The following is a 19552-nucleotide window of genomic DNA, read 5'->3' as shown; positions in this document are numbered from 1 at the left end:
CGCCCCTCACCCCGAGCCCCGTTTCCCCGCAGGTGCATCGACATCCTGGAGCTGTGGGAGCGCGAGGAGCTGCTGCAGTTCCAGTGCCACACGCTGCGGCTGTACTGCGCCGTGTGCGCGCTGGGCAACAACCGCGTGGCCCACGCGCTCTGCAGCCACGTGGACCAGGCCCAGCTGCTCTTCGCCATCGAGAGCCCCGAGCTGCCGGGCCCGCTGCGGGCCGGCTACTACGACCTGCTGCTGGCCATGCACCTGGACGCGGCGCAGCGCGCCCGCTCCTCCATGAGCGCCGAGTTCATCGTGCCCATCACCGAGGCCACGCGCGCCATCGCGCTCTTCCCCGACGGCGGCCGCTGCCCGGGACCCCCGGGCGTGGGGCCCAGCGTCTGCCTGAGACCCCAGCCCCATTTCTCGGAGCCCTGCTTCATCCGCGCGGCGGGCGGCGACGGGCGGGCGCCGCTCAGCCCGGCCATTCCGCTGGATGAGCTGGGCGCCAAGGCCATGCGCATGCTGGCCGAGGCGGTGGCGGGTGGGGGTCCCCATGCCCGGGACCCCGTGGGGGGAAGCGTGGAGTTCCAGTTGGTGCCCGTGCTCAAGCTGGTGTCGGCGCTGCTGGCAGTGGGAGCGCTGGGCGACGGCGACGTGCGCCGCGTGCTCCGCATGATCGAGCCACGCGTCTTCGGGGACGCGCGCGGCGACGGCGAGGGACGGCGGGAGGAAGGGCAGGAGGAGGAGGAGGAGGAGGGCGTGAAGGCCATCGAGGCTGGCGAGGAGGAGGAGGAGGAGGAGGATGAGGAGGCGAGGAGGAAAAAGGCTATGGAGGCTGGAGAGCTGGAGGAGGAGGAGGAGGAGGAGGAGGAAGAAGTGAGGAGGAGGAAGGCCATCGAGGCTGGAGAGCTGCAGGAGGAGGAGGAGGATGAGGAGGAGGCCAGGAGGACGAAGGCAATTGAAGCCGGGGAGGTGCAGGACGAGGAGGAGGAGAAGGAGGAAGAGCTGGAGGAGGGTCTGCTGCAGATGAAGCTGCCAGAGTCGGTCAAGCTGCAGGTGAGGGAGGGGGACAGGCGTGGGGGTTGCGTCCCCTCGCTGTCCCCTCTCCGTGTCCACCTCGTGTCCCCTCCCTGGGCTCTCCTTCCCAGTGTCCCTGTCCCCTCCCCGGGGTCCCTGTCCCCATCTCCAGTCCCCAGTGATGTCCTGGGATCCCCAGTCCCCAACCCCACAGTGTCCCCCATGTCCCTGATGTCCCTGATGCCCCCATGTCCCCAACTCCCTGATGTCCCTGATGTCCTTGATGTCCCTGATGTCCCCATGTCCCCAATGTCCCCGATGCCCCTGACACCCCCATGTCCCCAATGTCCCCGATGTCCCCGTGTCCCCGCAGATGTGCCACTTGCTGCAGCACCTGTGCGAGCGGGAGCTGCAGAACCGCGTGGAGGTCCCTGTGTCCCTAATGCCCCCATGTTCCCGATGTCCCCAATGTCCCTGATGTCCCCAATGTCCCCAATGTTCCCAATGTCCCCCACGTCCCTGATGTCCCTGACATCCCCATGTCCTCGATGTCCCCGATGTCCCTGATGCCCCCATGTTCCCGATGTCCCTGTGTCCCCGATGTCCCTGATGCCCCCAATGCCCCCATGTTCCCAATGTCCCCAATGTCCCTGATGTCCCCAATGTCCCTAATGCCCCCAATGTCTCTGATGTCCCCGATGTCCCCATGTTCCCGATGTCCCTGTGTCCCCAATGTCCCTGATGCCCCCAATGCCCCCATGTTCCCAATGTCCCCCACGTCCCTGATGTCCCTGACATCCCCATGTCCCCGATGTCCCCCATGTCCCCGATGTCCCCGATGTCCCCGTGTCCCCGCAGATGTGCCACCTGCTGCAGCACCTGTGCGAGCGGGAGCTGCAGCACCGCGTGGAGGTCCCTGTGTCCCTAATGCCCCCATGTTCCTGATGTCGCCAATGTCCCTGATGTCCCTGTGTCCCCAATGTCCCTGATCTCCCCGATGTCCCTGATGTCCCCGTGTCCCCGCAGATGTGCCACCTGCTGCAGCACCTGTGCGAGCGGGAGCTGCAGCACCGCGTGGAGGCCATCGTGGCCTTCTCGGAGCACCACGTGCAGCGGCTGCAGCGGGACCAGCGGCGCCGCTACGGCCGCCTGATGCGGGCGCTGACCATGTCGGCCGCAGAGACCGCCCGGCGCACCCGCGAGTTCCGCTCGCCCCCGCAGGAGCAGGTGGGGACAGAGCGGGGACAGAGCGGGGACACTGCGGGGACAGCGTGGGGACAGAGCGGGGACAGAGTGGGGACAGAGCGGGGACAGAGTGGGGACAGAGCGGGGACAGAGTGGGGACAGAGTGGGGACAGCGTGGGGACAGCGTGGGGACAGCGTGGGGACACTGGGGACAGAGTGGGAACAGAGTGGGGACACTGCAGGGACAGAGTGGGGACAGAGCAGGGACACTGGGGACAGAGTGGGGACAAAGCGTGGGGACACTGGGGACAGCGTGGGGACAGAGTGGGGACACTGGGGACAGAGTGGGGACAAAGCGGGGACAGTGTGGGGACAGAGTGGGGACAGCGTGGGGACACTGGGGACAGAGTGGGGACAAAGCGGGGACAGCGTGGGGACACTGGGGACAGAGCGGGGACAGAGCAGGGACAGAGTGGGGACAGCGTGGGGACACTGGGGACAGAGTGGGGACAAAGCGGGGACAGCGTGGGGACACTGGGGACAGAGTGGGGACAGAGCGGAGATAGCGTGGGGACAGTGTGGGGACACTGGGGACTGAGTGGGGACACGGGACAGAGTGGGGACACTGCAGGGACATGGCAGGGATAGCATGGGGACATGGCCTTGGGTGGGAGAACAGGGATGTCCTGCCATGTCCCTGTGTCCTGATGGCCTGCCATGTCCCCATGTCCCCATGTCCTGATGTCCTGCCATGTCCCCGTGTCCCCGTGTCCCCATGTCCTGATGTCCTGCCATGTCCCCGTGTCCCCATGTCCTGATGTCCTGCCATGTCCCCATGTCCTGATGGCCTGCCATGTCCTGCCATGTTCCCGTGTCCCCATGTCCTGATGTCCTGCCATGTCCCCGTGTCCCCGTGTCCCCAGATCAACATGCTGATGCAGTACAAGGGAGCCGAGGATGAGGAGTGTCCCGTGCCTGGGGACATCCGGGACGAGCTGCTGGACTTCCACAATGACCTGCTGGCCCACTGCGGTGAGGGGTGACAGGGACATTCCGGGAGCTTGGGGACACCCCCTGGGCTTGGGGATATCACCTGGGCTTGGGGACATCATCTGGGCTTGGGGACATCACCTGGGCTTGGGGACACCCCCCTGGGCATGGGGACATCACCTGGGCTTGGGGACATCATCTGGGCTTGGGGACATCATCTGGGCATGGGGACATCATCTGGGCTTGGGGACATCACCTGGGCTTGGGGACATCATCTGGGCATGGGGACATCACCGGGGCTTGGGGACACCCCCCTGGGCTTGGGGACACCCCTGTGGGCATGGGGATATCACCAGGGTATGGGGACATCACCTGGGCTTGGGGACACCCCCTGGGCTTGGGGATATCACCGGGGCTTGGGGACATCATCTGGGCATGGGGACATCATCTGGGCATGGGGACATCATCTGGGCTTGGGGACACCCCCTGGGCTTGGGGATATCACCTGGGCTTGGGGACACCCCCTGGGCTTGGGGACATCACCGGGGCTTGGGGACATCATCTGGGCTTGGGAACATCACCTGGGCTTGGGGATATCACCTGGGCTTGGGGACATCATCTGGGCATGGGGACATCACCGGGGCTTGGGGACACCCCCCTGGGCTTGGGGACACCCCCCTGGGCTTGGGGACATCACCTGGGTTTGGGGACATCATCTGGGTTTGGGAACACCCCCTGGGCTTGGGGACATCACCGGGGCTTGGGGACACCCCCTGGGCTTGGGGACATCACCGGGGCTTGGGGACATCATCTGGGCATGGGGACATCATCTGGGCTTGGGGACACCCCCCTGGGCATGGGGACATCACCTGGGCTTGGTGACATCATCTGGGCTTGGGGACATCATCTGGGCTTGGGGACACCCCCCTGGGCATGGGGACATCACCGGGGCTTGGGGACATCACCTGGGCTTGGTGACACCCTCCTGGGCATGGGGACACCCCCTGGGCTTGGGAACACCCCCTGTGCTTGGGGACAGCCCCTTGGGCATGGGGACACCCCCCTGGATGTAGGGACACCCCATGAGGAACTGGGATCTCCCCAGTGGAACTGGGACCCCCATTCTGGGCCCCCAGAGACCCCCAGGAGCACGGGGACACCCATCCAGGGACCCTTGGGGACACAGGGACACCCCTGTGACCCTCCCCGTGTTCCCCAGGCGTGGAGCTGACCGAGGAGGAAGAGGAGGAGGAGGAGGAGACGTCGCTGCGGCAGCGGCTGCTGGGGCTGGTGCAGAAGGTGGTGGGGGTCCGCGGGCCCCCCAAGGAGGAGGAGACCCCCCCTGAGGAGCCCCCGGTGCCCAGTAAGGAGGGGACAGGGCGGTGGGGACAGGGACACTCAGCTGTGTCCAGGACATGGCCGAGGTGGCAGCAGGGTGACGCATGAGGTGTCACCAAGGAGTTGGCCAAGGTGTCCCCAAGGAGTTGGCCAAGGTGTCCCCAAGGTGACACACGAGGTGTCCCCAAAACATTGGCCAAAGTGTCTCCAAGGAGTTGGCCAAGGTGTCCCCAAGGAGTTGGCCAAGGTGTCCCCAAGGTGACGCACGAGGTGTCCCCAAAACATTGGCCAAAGTGTCCCCAAAGCGTTGGCCAAGGTGTCCCCAAGGAGTTGGTCATGGTGTCCTCAGGGTGACACATGAGGTGTCCCCAAAGTGTTGGCCAAGGTGTCCCCAAAGCGTTGGCCAAGGTGTCCCCAAGGTGCCAACCAGGATGTCACCAGGACACAGCCAAATTGTCCCCAAGGTGCTGGCCAAGATGTCCCCAAGGTGGCAGACCATGGTGCACTGGCGCAGGAGTCACTGTGTCCCCAGTGTCCCCAGTGTCCCCAGTGTCCCCAGTGTCCCCGATGTCCCCAATGTCCCCGATGTCCCTGTTTGTCCCCAGTGTCCCCAGTGTCCCCAATGTCCCCGATGTCCCCAATGTCCCCAGTGTCCCCAGTGTCCCCGATGTCCCCTGTCCCCAGGCACGCTGCAGGAGCTGATCTCGCAGACCATGGTGCACTGGGCGCAGGAGTCACTGTGTCCCCAGTGTCCCCAGTATCCCCAGTGTCCCCGATGTCCCCAATGTCCCCAGTGTCCCCAATGCCCCCGATGTCCCCAGTGTCCCCAGTGTCCCCAATGCCCCCGATGTCCCCAGTGTCCCCAGTGTCCCCATGTCCCCTGTCCCCAGGCACGCTGCAGGAGCTGATCTCGCAGACCATGGTGCACTGGGCGCAGGAGTCACTGTGTCCCCAGTGTCCCCAGTGTCCCCAATGTCCCCAATGTCCCCGATGTCCCCAGTGTCCCCAGTGTCCCCAATGTCCCCATGTCCCCTGTCCCCAGGCACGCTGCAGGAGCTGATCTCGCAGACCATGGTGCACTGGGCGCAGGAGTCACTGTGTCCCCAGTGTCCCCAATGTCCCCGATGTCCCTGTTTGTCCCCAGTGTCCCCGATGTCCCCGATGTCCCCAATGTCCCCAGTGTCCCCAGTGTCCCCAGTGTCCCCAATGTCCCCAATGTCCCCGATGTCCCCAATGTCCCCAGTGTCCCCAATGTCCCCATGTCCCCTGTCCCCAGGCACGCTGCAGGAGCTGATCTCGCAGACCATGGTGCACTGGGCGCAGGAGTCACTGTGTCCCCAGTGTCCCCAGTGTCCCCAATGTCCCCAATGTCCCCAATGTCCCCAATGTCCCCAGTGTCCCCGATGTCCCCAATGTCCCCAATGTCCCCGATGTCCCTGTTTGTCCCCAATGTCCCCGATGTCCCCAATGTCCCCAATGTCCCCAATGCCCCCAATGTCCCCAGTGACCCCAATGCCCCGATGTCCCCAATGTCCCCAATGTCCCCAATGTCCCCAGTGTCCCCAATGCCCCGATGTCCCCAATGTCCCCAGTGTCCCCATGTCCCCTGTCCCCAGGCACGCTGCAGGAGCTGATCTCGCAGACCATGGTGCACTGGGCGCAGGAGTCACTGTGTCCCCAGTGTCCCCAGTGTCCCCAATGTCCCCAGTGTCCCCAATGCCCCCGATGTCCCCAATGTCCCCAGTGTCCCCATGTCCCCTGTCCCCAGGCACGCTGCAGGAGCTGATCTCGCAGACCATGGTGCACTGGGCGCAGGAGTCGTTCATCCAGAGCCCGGCGCTGGTGCGGGCCATGTTCAGCCTGCTGCACCGGCAGTACGACGCGCTGGGCGAGCTGGGCCGCGCCCTGCCCAAGGCCTACGCCATCAGCGCCACCTCGGTGCCCGACACCACGGCCCTGCTCGAGTGCCTGGGCCAGATCCGCTCGCTGCTCATCGTGCAGATGGGCCCCGAGGAGGAGAACCTCATGATCCAGAGCATCGGGTGCGTGCCGCTCTCTGTGTCCCCCTGGGTCACCTGCTGTCCCCCTGTGTCCTCTCTGGGTCACCCTGTGTCCCCCTGTGTCCTCTCTGGGTCACCCTGTGTCCCCTCCGTGTCCTTCAGTGTCTTCCGTGTGTCCTCCTTATGTCCTCTGTGTCTTTGTGTCCTCCTTGTGTCCTCTGTGTCTTCTTTGTGTCCTCCTTGTGTCCTCTGTGTCCTCTTTATGTCCCTCTGTGTCCCTCTGTGTCCTCTCTGGGTCACCCTGTGTCCCCTCCGTGTCCTTCAGTGTCTTCCGTGTGTCCTCCTTGTGTCCCTCTGTGTCCCCTTGTGTCCCTCTGGGTCATCCTGTGTCCCCCTGTGTCCTCTTTATGTCCCTCTGTGTCCCCTGTGTCCTCTCTGGGTCACCTTGTGTCCCTCTGTGTCATCCTGTGTCCCTCTGTGTCCTCCCTGGGTCACCCTGTGTCCCCTCCATGTCCTTCAGTGTCTTCTGTGTGTCCTCCTTGTGTCCTCTGTGTCTTCTGTGTGTCCTCCTTGTGTCCCTCTGTGTCCCCTTGTGTCCCTCTGTGTCATCCTGTGTCCCCCTGTGTCCTCTTTATGTCCCTCTGTGTCCCTCTGTGTCCTCTCTGGGTCACCTTGTGTCCCCTTGTGTCCTCCCTGGGTCACCCTGTGTCCCCTCCGTGTCCTTCGGTGTCTTCCGTGTGTTCTCCTTGTGTCCTCTGTGTCTTCTTTGTGTCCTCCTTGTGTCCCGCTGTGTTCCCTTGTGTCCCTTCTGGGTCCCCCTGTGTCCCCCTGTGTCCTCTTTATGTCCCTCTGTGTCCCCCTGTGTCCTCTCTGGGTCACCTTGTGTCCCCCTGTGTCCTCCCTGGGTCACCCTGTGTCCCCTCCGTGTCCTTCAGTGTCTTCCGTGTGTCCTCCTTGTGTCCTCTGTGTCTTCTTTGTGTCCTCCTTGTGTCCTCTGTGTCTTCTTTGTGTCCTCCTTGTGTCCTCTGTGTCCTCTTTATGTCCCTCTGTGTCCCTCTGTGTCCTCTCTGGGTCACCCTGTGTCCCCTTGTGTCCTTCAGTGTCTTCTGTGTGTCCTCCTTGTGTCCTCTGTGTCCCCTTGTGTCCCTCTGGGTCATCCTGTGTCCCCCTGTGTCCTCTTTATGTCCCTCTGTGTCCCTCTGTGTCCTCTCTGGGTCCCCCCAAATCTGCCCCTGAGCACCCCCGATGACCCCCACCATGTCCCCCCCCAGGAACATCATGAACAACAAGGTGTTCTACCAGCACCCCAAATCCCACCTGGACACCCCAAATCCCACCTGGACACCCCAAATCCCACTCTGGGCACCCCATAACCCACCCAAACCCCCCAAATCTCTCCCTGAACACCCCATAACCCACCCAAACCCCCCAAATCTGCCTCTGAACACCCCATAACCCACCCAAACCCCCCAAACCTGTGACCCCCCGTGCTCCTCCAGGAACATCATGAACAACAAGGTGTTCTACCAGCACCCCAAATCCCACCTGGAAACCCCAAATCCCACTCTGGACACCCCATAACCCACCCAAACCCCCCAAATCTGCCCCTGAACACCCCATAACCCACCCAAGCCCCCCAAACCTCTGACCCCCCCATGCCCCCCCAGGAACATCATGAACAACAAGGTGTTCTACCAGCACCCCAAATCCCACCTGGACACCCCAAATCCCACCTGGACACCCCCTAACCCACCCAAATCCCCCAAATCTCTCCCTGGACACCCCATAACCCACCCAAACCCCCCAAATCTCTCCCTGGACACCCCATAACCCACCCAAACCCCCCCAAATCTGCCCCTGAACACCCCATAACCCCCCCAAGCCCCCCAAACCTGTGACCCCCCCATGCTGCCCCAGGAACATCATGAACAACAAGGTGTTCTACCAGCACCCCAAATCCCACCTGGACACCCCAAATCCCACTCTGGGCACCCCATAACCACCCCCAAACCCCCCAAATCCCACTCTGGACACCCCATAACCCCCCCAAACCCCCCCAAATCTGCCCCTGAACACCCCATAACCCACCCAAACCCCCCCAAATCTGCCCCTGAACACCCCATAACCCCCCCAATCCCCCCAAACCTGTGACCCCCCGTGCTCCTCCAGGAACATCATGAACAACAAGGTGTTCTACCAGCACCCCGAATCCCACCTGGACACCCCAAATCCCACTCTGGGCACTCCATAACCCCCCCAAACCCCCCAGATCTGCCCCTGAACACCCCATAACCCACACAAACCCCCCAAATCTGCCCCTGAACACCCCAAAACCCCCCCAAGCCCCCCAAACCTGTGACCCCCCGTGCTCCTCCAGGAACATCATGAACAACAAGGTGTTCTACCAGCACCCCAACCTGATGCGGGCGCTGGGCATGCACGAGACCGTGATGCAGGTGATGGTCAGCGTGCTGGGCGGCGGCGAGTCCAAGGTGAGCCCCCCACCCCCGGCTGCCCCCCTAGGGACCCCCCCGGAGCCCCCCTGACCCCCCGATGCCCCCCAGGAGATCCGCTTCCCCAAGATGGTGACCAACTGCTGCCGCTTCCTCTGCTACTTCTGCCGCATCAGCCGCCAGAACCAGCGCTCCATGTTCGACCACCTGGGCTACCTGCTGGAGAACAGCGGCATCGGCCTGGGTGAGGCACCCCAAAACCCTCCCGGGGTCCCCCCGTGTCCCCAGTGCCACCCCCGTGTCCCCAGTGCCACCCCCATGTCCCCAGTGCCACCCCTGTGTCCCCAGTGCCACCCCTGTCCCCTCCCTGCCACCCCTCCTTGTCACCTCTGTCCCCTGGGTTCCTCTCGGGGGTCCTTTAGGACACCCTGGGGGGGGGGTCTCTGCCCCCTCACCATGTCCCCAGTGCCACCTCCGTGTCCCCAGTGCCACCCCCGTGTCCCCAGTGCCACCCCTGTCCCCAGTGCCACCCCTGTCCCCTCCCAGCCACCCCCCGGCACTCCCTGCCACCCCTCCTTGTCACCTCTGTCCCCTGGGTTCCTCTCGGGGGTCCTTTAGGACACCTTGGGGGGGGGTCTCTGCCCCCTCACCATGTCCCCAGTGCCACCTCCGTGTCCCCAGTGCCACCCCTGTCCCCTCCCAGCCACCCCCCGGCACTCCCTGCCACCCCTCCTTGTCACCTCTGTCCCCTGGGTTCCTCTCAGGGGTCCTTTAGGACACCCTGGGGGGGGTCTCTGCCCCCTCACCATGTCCCCAGTGCCACCTCCGTGTCCCCAGTGCCACCTCCGTGTCCCCGGTGCCACCCCTGTCCCCTCCCTGCCACCTCCTGTCCCCTCCCTGCCACCCCTCCTTGTCACCTCTGTCCCCTGGGTTCCTCTCGGGGGTCCTTTAGGACACCCTGGGGGGGGTCTCTGCCCCCTCACCATGTCCCCAGTGCCACCTCCGTGTCCCCAGTGCCACCCTTGTGTCCCCAGTGCCACCCCTGTCCCCTCCCAGCCACCCCCCGGCACTCCCTGCCACCCCTCCTTGTCACCTCTGTCCCCTGGGTTCCTCTCGGGGGTCCTTTAGGACACCTTGGGGGGGGTCTCTGCCCCCCGCCCGGTGTCCCCCGGTGTCCCCTGACCTCTGTGTCCCTGTGTCCCCAAGGCATGCAGGGCTCCACCCCCCTGGACGTGGCAGCCGCCTCCGTCATCGACAACAACGAGCTGGCGCTGGCCCTCAAGGAGCAGGACCTGGAGAAGGTGGGGACAGCCCCGTGTCCCCCCTGGTGTCCCCTGATGTCCCCTCATGTCCCCTGATGTCCCCTGGTGTCCCCTGGTGTCCCCTGATGTCCCCTCATGTCCCCTGCTGTCCCCTGGTGTCCCCTGGTGTCCCCGCTGTCCCCTGGCGCAGGTGGTGACCTACCTGGCGAGCTGCGGGGCTGCTGTTCCCCAAAACCCCCTGTGTCCCTCTGTGTCCCTGGTGTCCCTCCATGTCCCCTGGTGTCCCCTCATGTCCCCTGGAGTCTCCTGATGTCCCCCGATGTCCCCTGGTGTCCCCTGATGTCCCCTGGAGTCTCCCGATGTTCCCTGGTGTCCCCTGATGTCCCCTGGTGTCCCCGCTGTCCCCTGGCACAGGTGGTGACCTACCTGGCGAGCTGCAGAGCTGCTTGGTGCTGCTGTCCCCCAAAACCCCCTGTGTCCCTCTGTGTCCCTGGTGTCCCCTGGTGTCCCCTGATGTGCTCTGGAGTCTCCCGATGTCCCCTGGTGTCCCCTGGTGTCTCCTGATGTCCCCTGGGGTCCCCTGGTGTCCCCGCTGTCCCCTGGCGCAGGTGGTGACCTACCTGGCAAGCTGCAGAGCTGCTTGGTGCTGCTGTACCCCAAAACCCCCTGTGTCCCTCTGTGTCCCTGGTGTCCCTCCATGTCCCCTGGTGTCCCCTGATGTGCTCTGGAGTCTCCCGATGTCCCCTGGTGTCCCCTGATGTCCCCTGGTGTCCCCTGGTGTCCCCACTGTCCCCTGGCGCAGGTGGTGACCTACCTGGCGAGCTGCGGGGCTGCTGTTCCCCAAAACCCCCTGTGTCCCTCTGTGTCCCTGGTGTCCCTGGTGTCCCTCCATGTCCCCTGGTGTCCCCTGGTGTCCCCTGGTGTCCCCTGATGTCCCCTGGTGTCCCCGCTGTCCCCTGGCGCAGGTGGTGATCTACCTGGCAAGCTGCAGAGCTGCCTGGTGCTGCTGTCCCCCAAAACCCTCTGTGTCCCTCTGTGTCCCTGGTGTCCCTCCATGTCCCCTGGTGTCCCCTCATGTCCCCTGGTGTCCCCTGGTGTCCCCTGGTGTCCCCTGATGTCCCCGCTGTCCCCTGGCGCAGGTGGTGACCTACCTGGCGAGCTGCAGAGCTGCCTGGTGCTGCTGTCCCCCAAAACCCTCTGTGTCCCTCTGTGTCCCTGGTGTCCCTCCATGTCCCCTGGTGTCCCCTCATGTCCCCTCATGTCCCCTGGTGTCCCCTGATGTCCCCTGATGTCCTCGCTGTCCCCTGGCGCAGGTGGTGACCTACCTGGCGAGCTGCGGGCTGCAGAGCTGCCCCATGCTGCTGGCCAAGGGCTACCCCGACATCGGCTGGAACCCCTGCGGTGGGGAGAAGTACCTGGACTTCCTGCGCTTCGCCGTCTTCGTCAACGGTGAGAGACCCCCGGTGTCTCCAGGTGTCCCCAGCTGTCCCCAGGTCCCCTTAAGGTCCCTCAGGTGTCCCCCCTGTGCCCCCCATAGCAGCTCTGCCTTGACTTCCTGAGCTTTGTCATCTTTGTCATTGGTGAGAGACCCCAGGTGTTCCTCAGGTGTCCCCAGGTGTCCCCAGGTGTCTCTCAGGTGTCTCTCAGGTGTCCCTCAGGTGTCCCCTGTCCCCTCCTGTGGGTCTGTGTTTTGGGGGTCCCTTTTAGGGCTCCCATGACTTTTGGGGTGCGGTTCTCCAGGGGAGAGCGTGGAGGAGAATGCCAACGTGGTGGTGCGGCTGCTGATTTGGAACCCCCTATTTTTAGGAGGTTTAGGGTTTTAGGAGTTTTTAGAGGTTTAGGGGTTTTGTGGGTCCATGTTTTGGGAATTCTGGGGTGTCCCTGTGACTTCTGGGGTTCCCCAGGGGAGAGTGTGGAGGAGAACGCCAACGTGGTGGTGCGGCTGTTGATTTGGGACCCCCTGTTTTAGGAGTTTTAGGAGTTTTAGAGATTTTAGGGTTTTTAGGGGTTTTGTGGGTCCATGTTTTGGGAATTCTGGGGTGTCCCTGTGACTTCTGGGGTTCCCCAGGGGAGAGCGTGGAGGAGAACGCCAGTGTGGTGGTGCGGCTGCTGATTTGGGACCCCCTGTTTTAGGGGTTTTAGGGGTGTTTAGAGGTTTTGTGGGTCCATGTTTTGGGAATTCTGGGGTGTCCCTGTGACTTTTGGGGTTCCCCAGGGGAGAGCGTGGAGGAGAACGCCAACGTGGTGGTGCAGCTGTTGATCCGGGACTCCCTGTTTTAGGAGTTTTAGAGATTTTAGGGTTTAGGGGTTTTGTGGGTCCATGTTTTGGGAATTCTGGGGTGTCCCTGTGACTTCTGGGGTTCCCCAGGGGAGAGCGTGGAGAACGCCAACGTGGTGGTGCGGCTGTTGATCCGGGACCCCCTGTTTTAGGGGTTTTAGGGGTGTTTAGAGGTTTTTAGGGGTTTAGGGGTTTTGTGGGTCCATGTTTTGGGAATTCTGGGGTGTCCCTGTGACTTTTGGGGTTCCCCAGGGGAGAGCGTGGAGAATGCCAACATGGTGGTGCAGCTGTTGATCCGGGACCCCCTGTTTTAGGGGTTTCAGGAGGGTTTAGGGGTTTTGTGGGTCCATGTTTTGGGAATTCTGGGGTGTCCCTGTGACTTTTGGGGTTCTCCAGGGGAGAGCGTGGAGGAGAACGCCAACGTGGTGGTGCGGCTGCTGATCCGGCGGCCCGAGTGCTTCGGGCCGGCGCTGCGGGGCGAGGGGGGCAGCGGGCTGCTGGCCGCCATCCAGGACGCCCTGAGCATCGCCCAGGACCCCGCGCGGGACGGGCCCAGCGGGCGCAGGGAGAGGAGGCCGTGAGCACCGGGAGCGGGATTGGGAATGGGAATGGGATTGGGGTTGGGGTTGGGGTTGGGATGGGCCCAGCGGGCGCAGGGAGAGGAAGCCGGGAGCACCGGGAGCGGGATTGGGAATGGGGTTGGGATTGGGGTTGGTGTTGGGATTGGGGTTGGGATTGCCCCAGTGGCCGCAGGGAGAGGAGGCCGTGAGCACCGGGAGCGGGATTGGGATTGGGGTTGGGATTGGGATTGGGATTGGGATTGGGATTGGGGTTGGGGTTGGGGTTGGGACGGGCCCAGCGGCCGCAGGGAGAGGAGGCCGTGAGCACTGGGAGCGGGATTGGGAATGGGGTTGGGGTTGGATGGGATTGGGGTTGGGGTTGGGATTGGGGTTGGGATTGGGGTTGGGATTGGGGTTGGGGTTGGGGTTGGAATTGGGGTTGGGATGGGCCCAGCGGGCGCAGGGAGAGGAGGCCATGAGCACCGGGAGCGGGATTGGGAATGGGGTTGGGATTGGGATTGGGGTTGGGATTGGGGTTGGGGTTGGGATGGGCTCAGCAGCTGCAAGGAGAGGAGGCTGTGAGCACAGGAAGCGGGATTGGGAATGGGGTTGGGGTTGGGATTGGGGTTGGGGTTGGGATGGGGACCCTACACGGGATGGGCCCAGCGGCCGCAGGGAGAGGAAGCCGTGAGCACCGGGAGCGGGATTGGGAATGGGGTTGGGATTGGGGTTGGGATGGGGACCCTGCACGGGACGGGCCCAGCGGCCGCAGGGAGAGGAAGCTGTGAGCACCGGGAGCGGGATTGGGAATGGGGTTGGGATTGGATGGGATTGGGGTTGGGGTTGGGATTGGGGTTGGGATTGGGGTTGGGGTTGGGATGGGCCCAGCGGCCGCAGGGAGAGGAAGCCGTGAGCACCGGGAGCGGGATTGGGAATGGGGTTGGGATTAGGGTTGGGATTGGGGTTGGGATTGGGGTTGGGGTTGGGATTGGGGTTGGGATGGGCCCAGCGGGCGCAGGGAGAGGAGGCCGTGAGCACCGGGAGCTGAAATGGGAATGGGATTGGGGTTGGGGTTGGGGTTGGGATTGGGATTGGGTGGGATTGGGGTTGGGATGGGCCCAGCGGCCGCAGGGAGAGGAAGCCGTGAGCACCGGGAGCGGGATTGGGAATGGGGTTGGGATTGGGGTTGGGATTGGGACCCTGCACGGGACGGGCCCAGCGGCCGCAGGGAGAGGAAGCCGGGAGCACCGGGAGCGGGATTGGGGTTGGGATTGGGATTGGGATTGGGGTTGGGATTGGGAATGGGGTTGGGATGGGCCCAGCGGCCGCAGGGAGAGGAGGCCATGAGCACCGGGAGCGGGATTGGGAATGGGGTTGGGATTGGGATTGGGGTTGGGATTGGGGTTGGGGTTGGGATGGGCTCAGCAGCTGCAAGGAGAGGAGGCTGTGAGCACAGGAAGCGGGATTGGGAATGGGGTTGGGGTTGGGATTGGGGTTGGGGTTGGGATGGGGACCCTACACGGGATGGGCCCAGCGGCCGCAGGGAAAGGAAGCCGTGAGCACCGGGAGCGGGATTGGGAATGGGGTTGGGATTGGGGTTGGGATGGGGACCCTGCACGGGACGGGCCCAGCGGCCGCAGGGAGAGGAAGCTGTGAGCACCGGGAGCGGGATTGGGAATGGGGTTGGGATTGGATGGGATTGGGGTTGGGGTTGGGATTGGGGTTGGGATTGGGGTTGGGGTTGGGATTGGGGTTGGGATTGGGGTTGGGGTTGGGATGGGCCCAGCGGCCGCAGGGAGAGGAAGCCGTGAGCACCGGGAGCGGGATTGGGAATGGGGTTGGGATTAGGGTTGGGATTGGGGTTGGGATTGGGGTTGGGGTTGGGATTGGGGTTGGGATGGGCCCAGCGGGCGCAGGGAGAGGAGGCCGTGAGCACCGGGAGCTGAAATGGGAATGGGATTGGGGTTGGGGTTGGGGTTGGGATTGGGATTGGGTGGGATTGGGGTTGGGATGGGCCCAGCGGCCGCAGGGAGAGGAAGCCGTGAGCACCGGGAGCGGGATTGGGAATGGGGTTGGGATTGGGGTTGGGATTGGGACCCTGCACGGGACGGGCCCAGCGGCCGCAGGGAGAGGAAGCCGGGAGCACCGGGAGCGGGATTGGGGTTGGGATTGGGATTGGGATTGGGGTTGGGATTGGGAATGGGGTTGGGACGGGCCCAGCGGCCGCAGGGAGAGGAGGCCGTGAGCACCGGGAGCGGGATTGGGAATGGGGTTGGATGGGATTGGGGTTGGGATTGGGGTTGGGGTTGGGATGGGGACCCTGCACAGGACAGGCCCAGCGGCCGCAGGGAGAGGAAGCCGTGAGCACCGGGAGTGAGATTGGGATTGGGATTTGGATTGGGTGGGATTGGGTTGGGATTGGGTGGGGTTGGGTGAGGATGAGGATGGGCACGGCGAGAAATGCCAGTGAGGATGAAGACAGGACAGAGCAGCCATCCAGCCGTGAATGGAAGGGGGATGAAGATGGGCTAGAATGGGGTGGGGTGAAGATGACGACACTGGGATGGCCTGGGGGGACCCCAGGGTGACCCCCTGACCCTCCGTGTCCCCCCAGGTTCGGCCCCGAGGAGCCCCCCGAGGAGAACCGGGTGCACCTGGGCCACGCCATCATGTCCTTCTACGCCGCCCTCATCGACCTGCTGGGCCGCTGCGCCCCCGAGATGCACGTACGGACCTGGGGGTTTGGGGGGACTCAGGGGGTCCTGGGGGGGGTCAGGACTCGGGGTGTGACCCCCCCGTGTGACCCCCACAGCTGATCCAGGCGGGGAAGGGGGAGGCCCTGCGGATCCGGGCGATCCTGCGCTCGCTCGTCCCGCTCGAGGACCTGGTGGGGATCATCAGCCTCCCCCTGCAGATCCCGGCGCTGGGAAAAGGTGGGGAGGGGTCCCCAAATATGGGGGGGGTCACTGGGATGGGGGTCACCCCAAAATGTGGGGACTGGGATGGAGGACACCCCAAATATGGGGATCATCAGCCTCCTGTAGATCCCGGTGCTGGGAAAAGGTGGGGAGGGGTCCTCAAATCTGAGGGGGGTCACTGGGATGGGGGTCACCCCAAAATGTGGGGATCATCAGCCTCCTGTAGATCCCAGTGCTGGGAAAAGGTGGGGAGGGGTCCTCAAATCTGGGGGGGGTCACTGGGATGGGGGTCACCCCAAAATGTGGGGATCATCAGCCTCCTGCAGATCCCGGCACTGGGAAAAGGTGGGGAGGGGTCCCCAAATATGGGGGGGGTCACTGGGATGGGGGTCACCCCAAAATGTGGGGACTGGGATGGAGGACACCCCAAATATGGGGATCATCAGCCTCCCCCTGCAGATCCCGGCGCTGGGAAAAGGTGGGGAGGGGTCCCCAAATATGGGGGGGGTCACTGGGATGGGGGTCACCCCAAATATGGGGATCATCAGCCTCCTGCAGATCCCGGTGCTGGGAAAAGGTGGGGAGGGGTCCCCAAATATGGGGGGGGTCACTGGGATGGGGGTCACCCCAAAATGTGGGGACTGGGATGGAGGACACCCCAAATATGGGGATCATCAGCCTCCTGTAGATCCTGGTGCTGGGAAAAGGTGGGGAGGGGTCCTCAAATCTGAGGGGGGTCACTGGGATGGGGGTCACCCCAAAATGTGGGGATCATCAGCCTCCTGTAGATCCCGGTGCTGGGAAAAGGTGGGGAGGGGTCCTCAAATCTGGGGGGGGTCACTGGGATGGGGGTCACCCCAAAATGTGGGGATCATCAGCCTCCTGCAGATCCCGGCACTGGGAAAAGGTGGGGAGGGGTCCTCAAATCTGGGGGGCGTCACTGGGATGGAGGACACCCCAAAATGTGGGGACTGGGATGGAGGACACCCCAAAATGTGGAGACCTGTGGCCATGGGGACTATCTGGGGAGTTTTGGGGTGCCCTGAGTTTTGGGGTCCCACAGACAGGAACATGGTGGAGCCCCCCACGGCCACCAGAAGGGTTGGGGGGCTCTGGGGACACCAGGATTTTGGGGGTTCCCAATTGTTGTAGGGTTTGGGGCTGTGTGGGGAGTTTTGGGGTGCCCTGAGTTTTGGGGTCCCACAGATGGGAACGTGGTGGAGCTCCCCACGGCCACCAGAAGGGTTGGGGGGCTCTGGGGACACCAGGATTTGGGGGATTCTCGGCTGCTTTAGGTGAATCCCAGGGTTTGGGGCTGTGTGGGGAGTTTTGGGGTGCCCTGAGTTTTGGGGTTCCGCAGACAGGAACATGGTGGAGCCCCCCATGGCCACCAGGAGGGTTGGGGGGCTCTGGGGACACCAGGTTTTTGGGGGTTCCCAATTGTTGTAGGGTTTGGGGCTGTGTGGGGAGTTTTGGGGTGCCCTGAGTTTTGGGGTCCCACAGATGGGAAATGGTGGAGCCCCCCACGGCCACCAGAAGGGTTGGGGGGCTCTGGGGACACCAGGATTTTGGGAGTTCCCAATTGTTGTAGGGTTTGGGGCTGTGTGGGGAGTTTTGGGGTGCCCTGAGTTTTGGGGTCCCCGCAGACGGGAACGTGGTGGAGCCCCGCATGGCCACCAGGAGGGTTGGGGGGCTCTGGGGACACCAGGATTTGGGGGATTCTCGGCTGCTTTAGGTGAATCCCAGGGTTTGGGGCTGTGTGGGGAGTTTTGGGGTGCCCTGAGTTTTGGGGTCCCGCAGATGGGAACGTGGTGGAGCCCCGCATGGCCGCCAGCTTCGTCCCCGAGCACAAGGCGCCCATGGTGCTGTTCCTGGACCGCGTTTATGGGGTGCAGAGCCAGGAGTTCCTGCTCCACGTGCTGGAAGTGGGGTTCCTGCCCGACATGCGCGCGGCCGCCTCGCTGGACACGGTGAGGGGCACCCCAAAATCCCCCCGGGGCTCCCCAAAACTCCCTACAGGCTCCCTTGGACCTGCAGCAGGGACCTCGGGTCAGCCCTGTTCCCTCCTGTGGGTGGGTGTGGGGTCCCCCAAATGTTCCCTGTTTTTTGGATATGGGAATACCCCAAATCTCCCCCATGGGATGGATTTGGGGTCACCTCAATCTTCCCTCTTTGACCCCCAAATCTCCCCATGGGATGGATTTGGGGTCACCCCAATTTCTCTGTTTGATCCCCACATCTCCCCATGGGATGGATTTGGGGTCACCCCAATCTTCCCTGTTTGACCCCCAAATCTCCCCATGGGATGGATTTGGGGTCACCCCAATCTTCCCTCTTTGACCCCCAAATCTCCCCATGGGATGGATTTGGGGTCACCCCAATCTTCCCCCTTTGACCCCCAAATCTCCCCATGGGATGGATTTGGGGTCACCCCAATTTCTCTGTTTGACCCCCAAATGTTTCCCATGGGATGGATTTGGGGTCACCCCAATCTTCCCTCTTTGACCCCCAAATCTCCCCATGGGATGGATTTGGGGTCACCTCAATCTTCCCCCTTTGACCCCCAAATCTCCCCATGGGATGGATTTGGGGTCACCCCAATCTTCCCTCTTTGACCCCCAAATGTTCCCCATGGGATGGACTTGGGGTCACCCCAATTTCTCTGTTTGACCCCCAATTGTTCCCCATGGGATGGACTTGGGGTCACCCCAATCTTCTCTGTTTGATCCCCAAATCTCCCCATGGGATGGATTTGGGGTCACCCCAATCTTCCCCCTTTGACCCCCAAATGTTTCCCATGGGATGGATTTGGGGTCACCCCAATTTCTCTGTTTGACCCCCAAATGTTTCCCATGGGATGGATTTGGGGTCACCCCAATCTTCCCTCTTTGACCCCCAAATCTCCCCATGGGATGGACTTGGGGTCACCCCAATTTCTCTGTTTGATCCCCAAATCTCCCCATGGGATGGATTTGGGGTCACCCCAATCTTCCCTCTTTGACCCCCAAATCTCCCCATGGGATGGATTTGGGGTCACCCCAATCTTCCCTGTTTGACCCCCAAATGTTCCCCATGGGATGGATTTGGGGTCACCCCAATCTTCCCTCTTTGACCCCCAAATCTCCTCCACGGGACGGATGCCCAACCTGCCCCCATGGGGTGGCTCTGCCCCACGTCCCCACGTCCCCTCGGGGCGTGTCCCCACCCCGTGACCCCCCTGTGCCCCCCAGGCGACGTTCAGCACGACGGAGATGGCGCTGGCGCTGAACCGGTACCTGTGCCTGGCGGTGATGCCGCTCATCACCAAGTGCGCGCCGCTCTTCGCGGGCACCGAGCACCGCGCCATCATGGTGGACTCCATGCTGCACACCATCTACCGCCTGTCGCGCGGCCGCGCCCTCACCAAGGCCCAGCGCGACGCCATCGAGGAGTGCCTCATGGCCCTCTGCAGGTGGGACCCCACATCGGGCTCCAAGATGGCGCCGTGCCCCCCACGGGTCTGCGTCTGTCCCCAGAACCACCCCAACGCTCATGGTCGGCTCAACCGCCCCATGGTCAACTCA

General features: G+C 63.4%; 1 protein-coding gene across 9 annotated transcripts in view; it reads left to right on the top strand.

Annotated features, from left to right (window-relative positions):
* Nucleotides 1–19552, top strand: part of RYR1 (ryanodine receptor 1) — a 155096-nt gene that overhangs the window by 56522 nt on the left and 79022 nt on the right. For all 9 annotated transcript variants that reach the window (XM_085564839.1, XM_085564837.1, XM_085564838.1 and 6 more), the window contains 14 exons: nucleotides 33–1044; nucleotides 2032–2232; nucleotides 3114–3222; nucleotides 4400–4543; nucleotides 6287–6560; nucleotides 8896–9010; nucleotides 9083–9215; nucleotides 10178–10272; nucleotides 11547–11682; nucleotides 12908–13088; nucleotides 15686–15797; nucleotides 15884–16004; nucleotides 17790–17959; nucleotides 19220–19440. In XM_085564839.1, coding sequence (XP_085420965.1) covers nucleotides 33–1044; nucleotides 2032–2232; nucleotides 3114–3222; nucleotides 4400–4543; nucleotides 6287–6560; nucleotides 8896–9010; nucleotides 9083–9215; nucleotides 10178–10272; nucleotides 11547–11682; nucleotides 12908–13088; nucleotides 15686–15797; nucleotides 15884–16004; nucleotides 17790–17959; nucleotides 19220–19440 — 3024 coding nt within the window. The remainder of the gene's footprint in view (nucleotides 1–32; nucleotides 1045–2031; nucleotides 2233–3113; nucleotides 3223–4399; nucleotides 4544–6286; nucleotides 6561–8895; nucleotides 9011–9082; nucleotides 9216–10177; nucleotides 10273–11546; nucleotides 11683–12907; nucleotides 13089–15685; nucleotides 15798–15883; nucleotides 16005–17789; nucleotides 17960–19219; nucleotides 19441–19552) is intronic.

The sequence above is a fragment of the Lonchura striata genome, chromosome 34 (assembly GCF_050655825.1).
Source record: "Lonchura striata isolate lonStrDom1 chromosome 34, ASM5065582v1, whole genome shotgun sequence".
NCBI classification, from domain to species: Eukaryota; Metazoa; Chordata; class Aves; order Passeriformes; family Estrildidae; genus Lonchura; species Lonchura striata.
The sequence above is the reverse complement of the archived record's forward strand: the minus strand, read 5'-3'. Positions and strand labels throughout refer to the sequence as shown.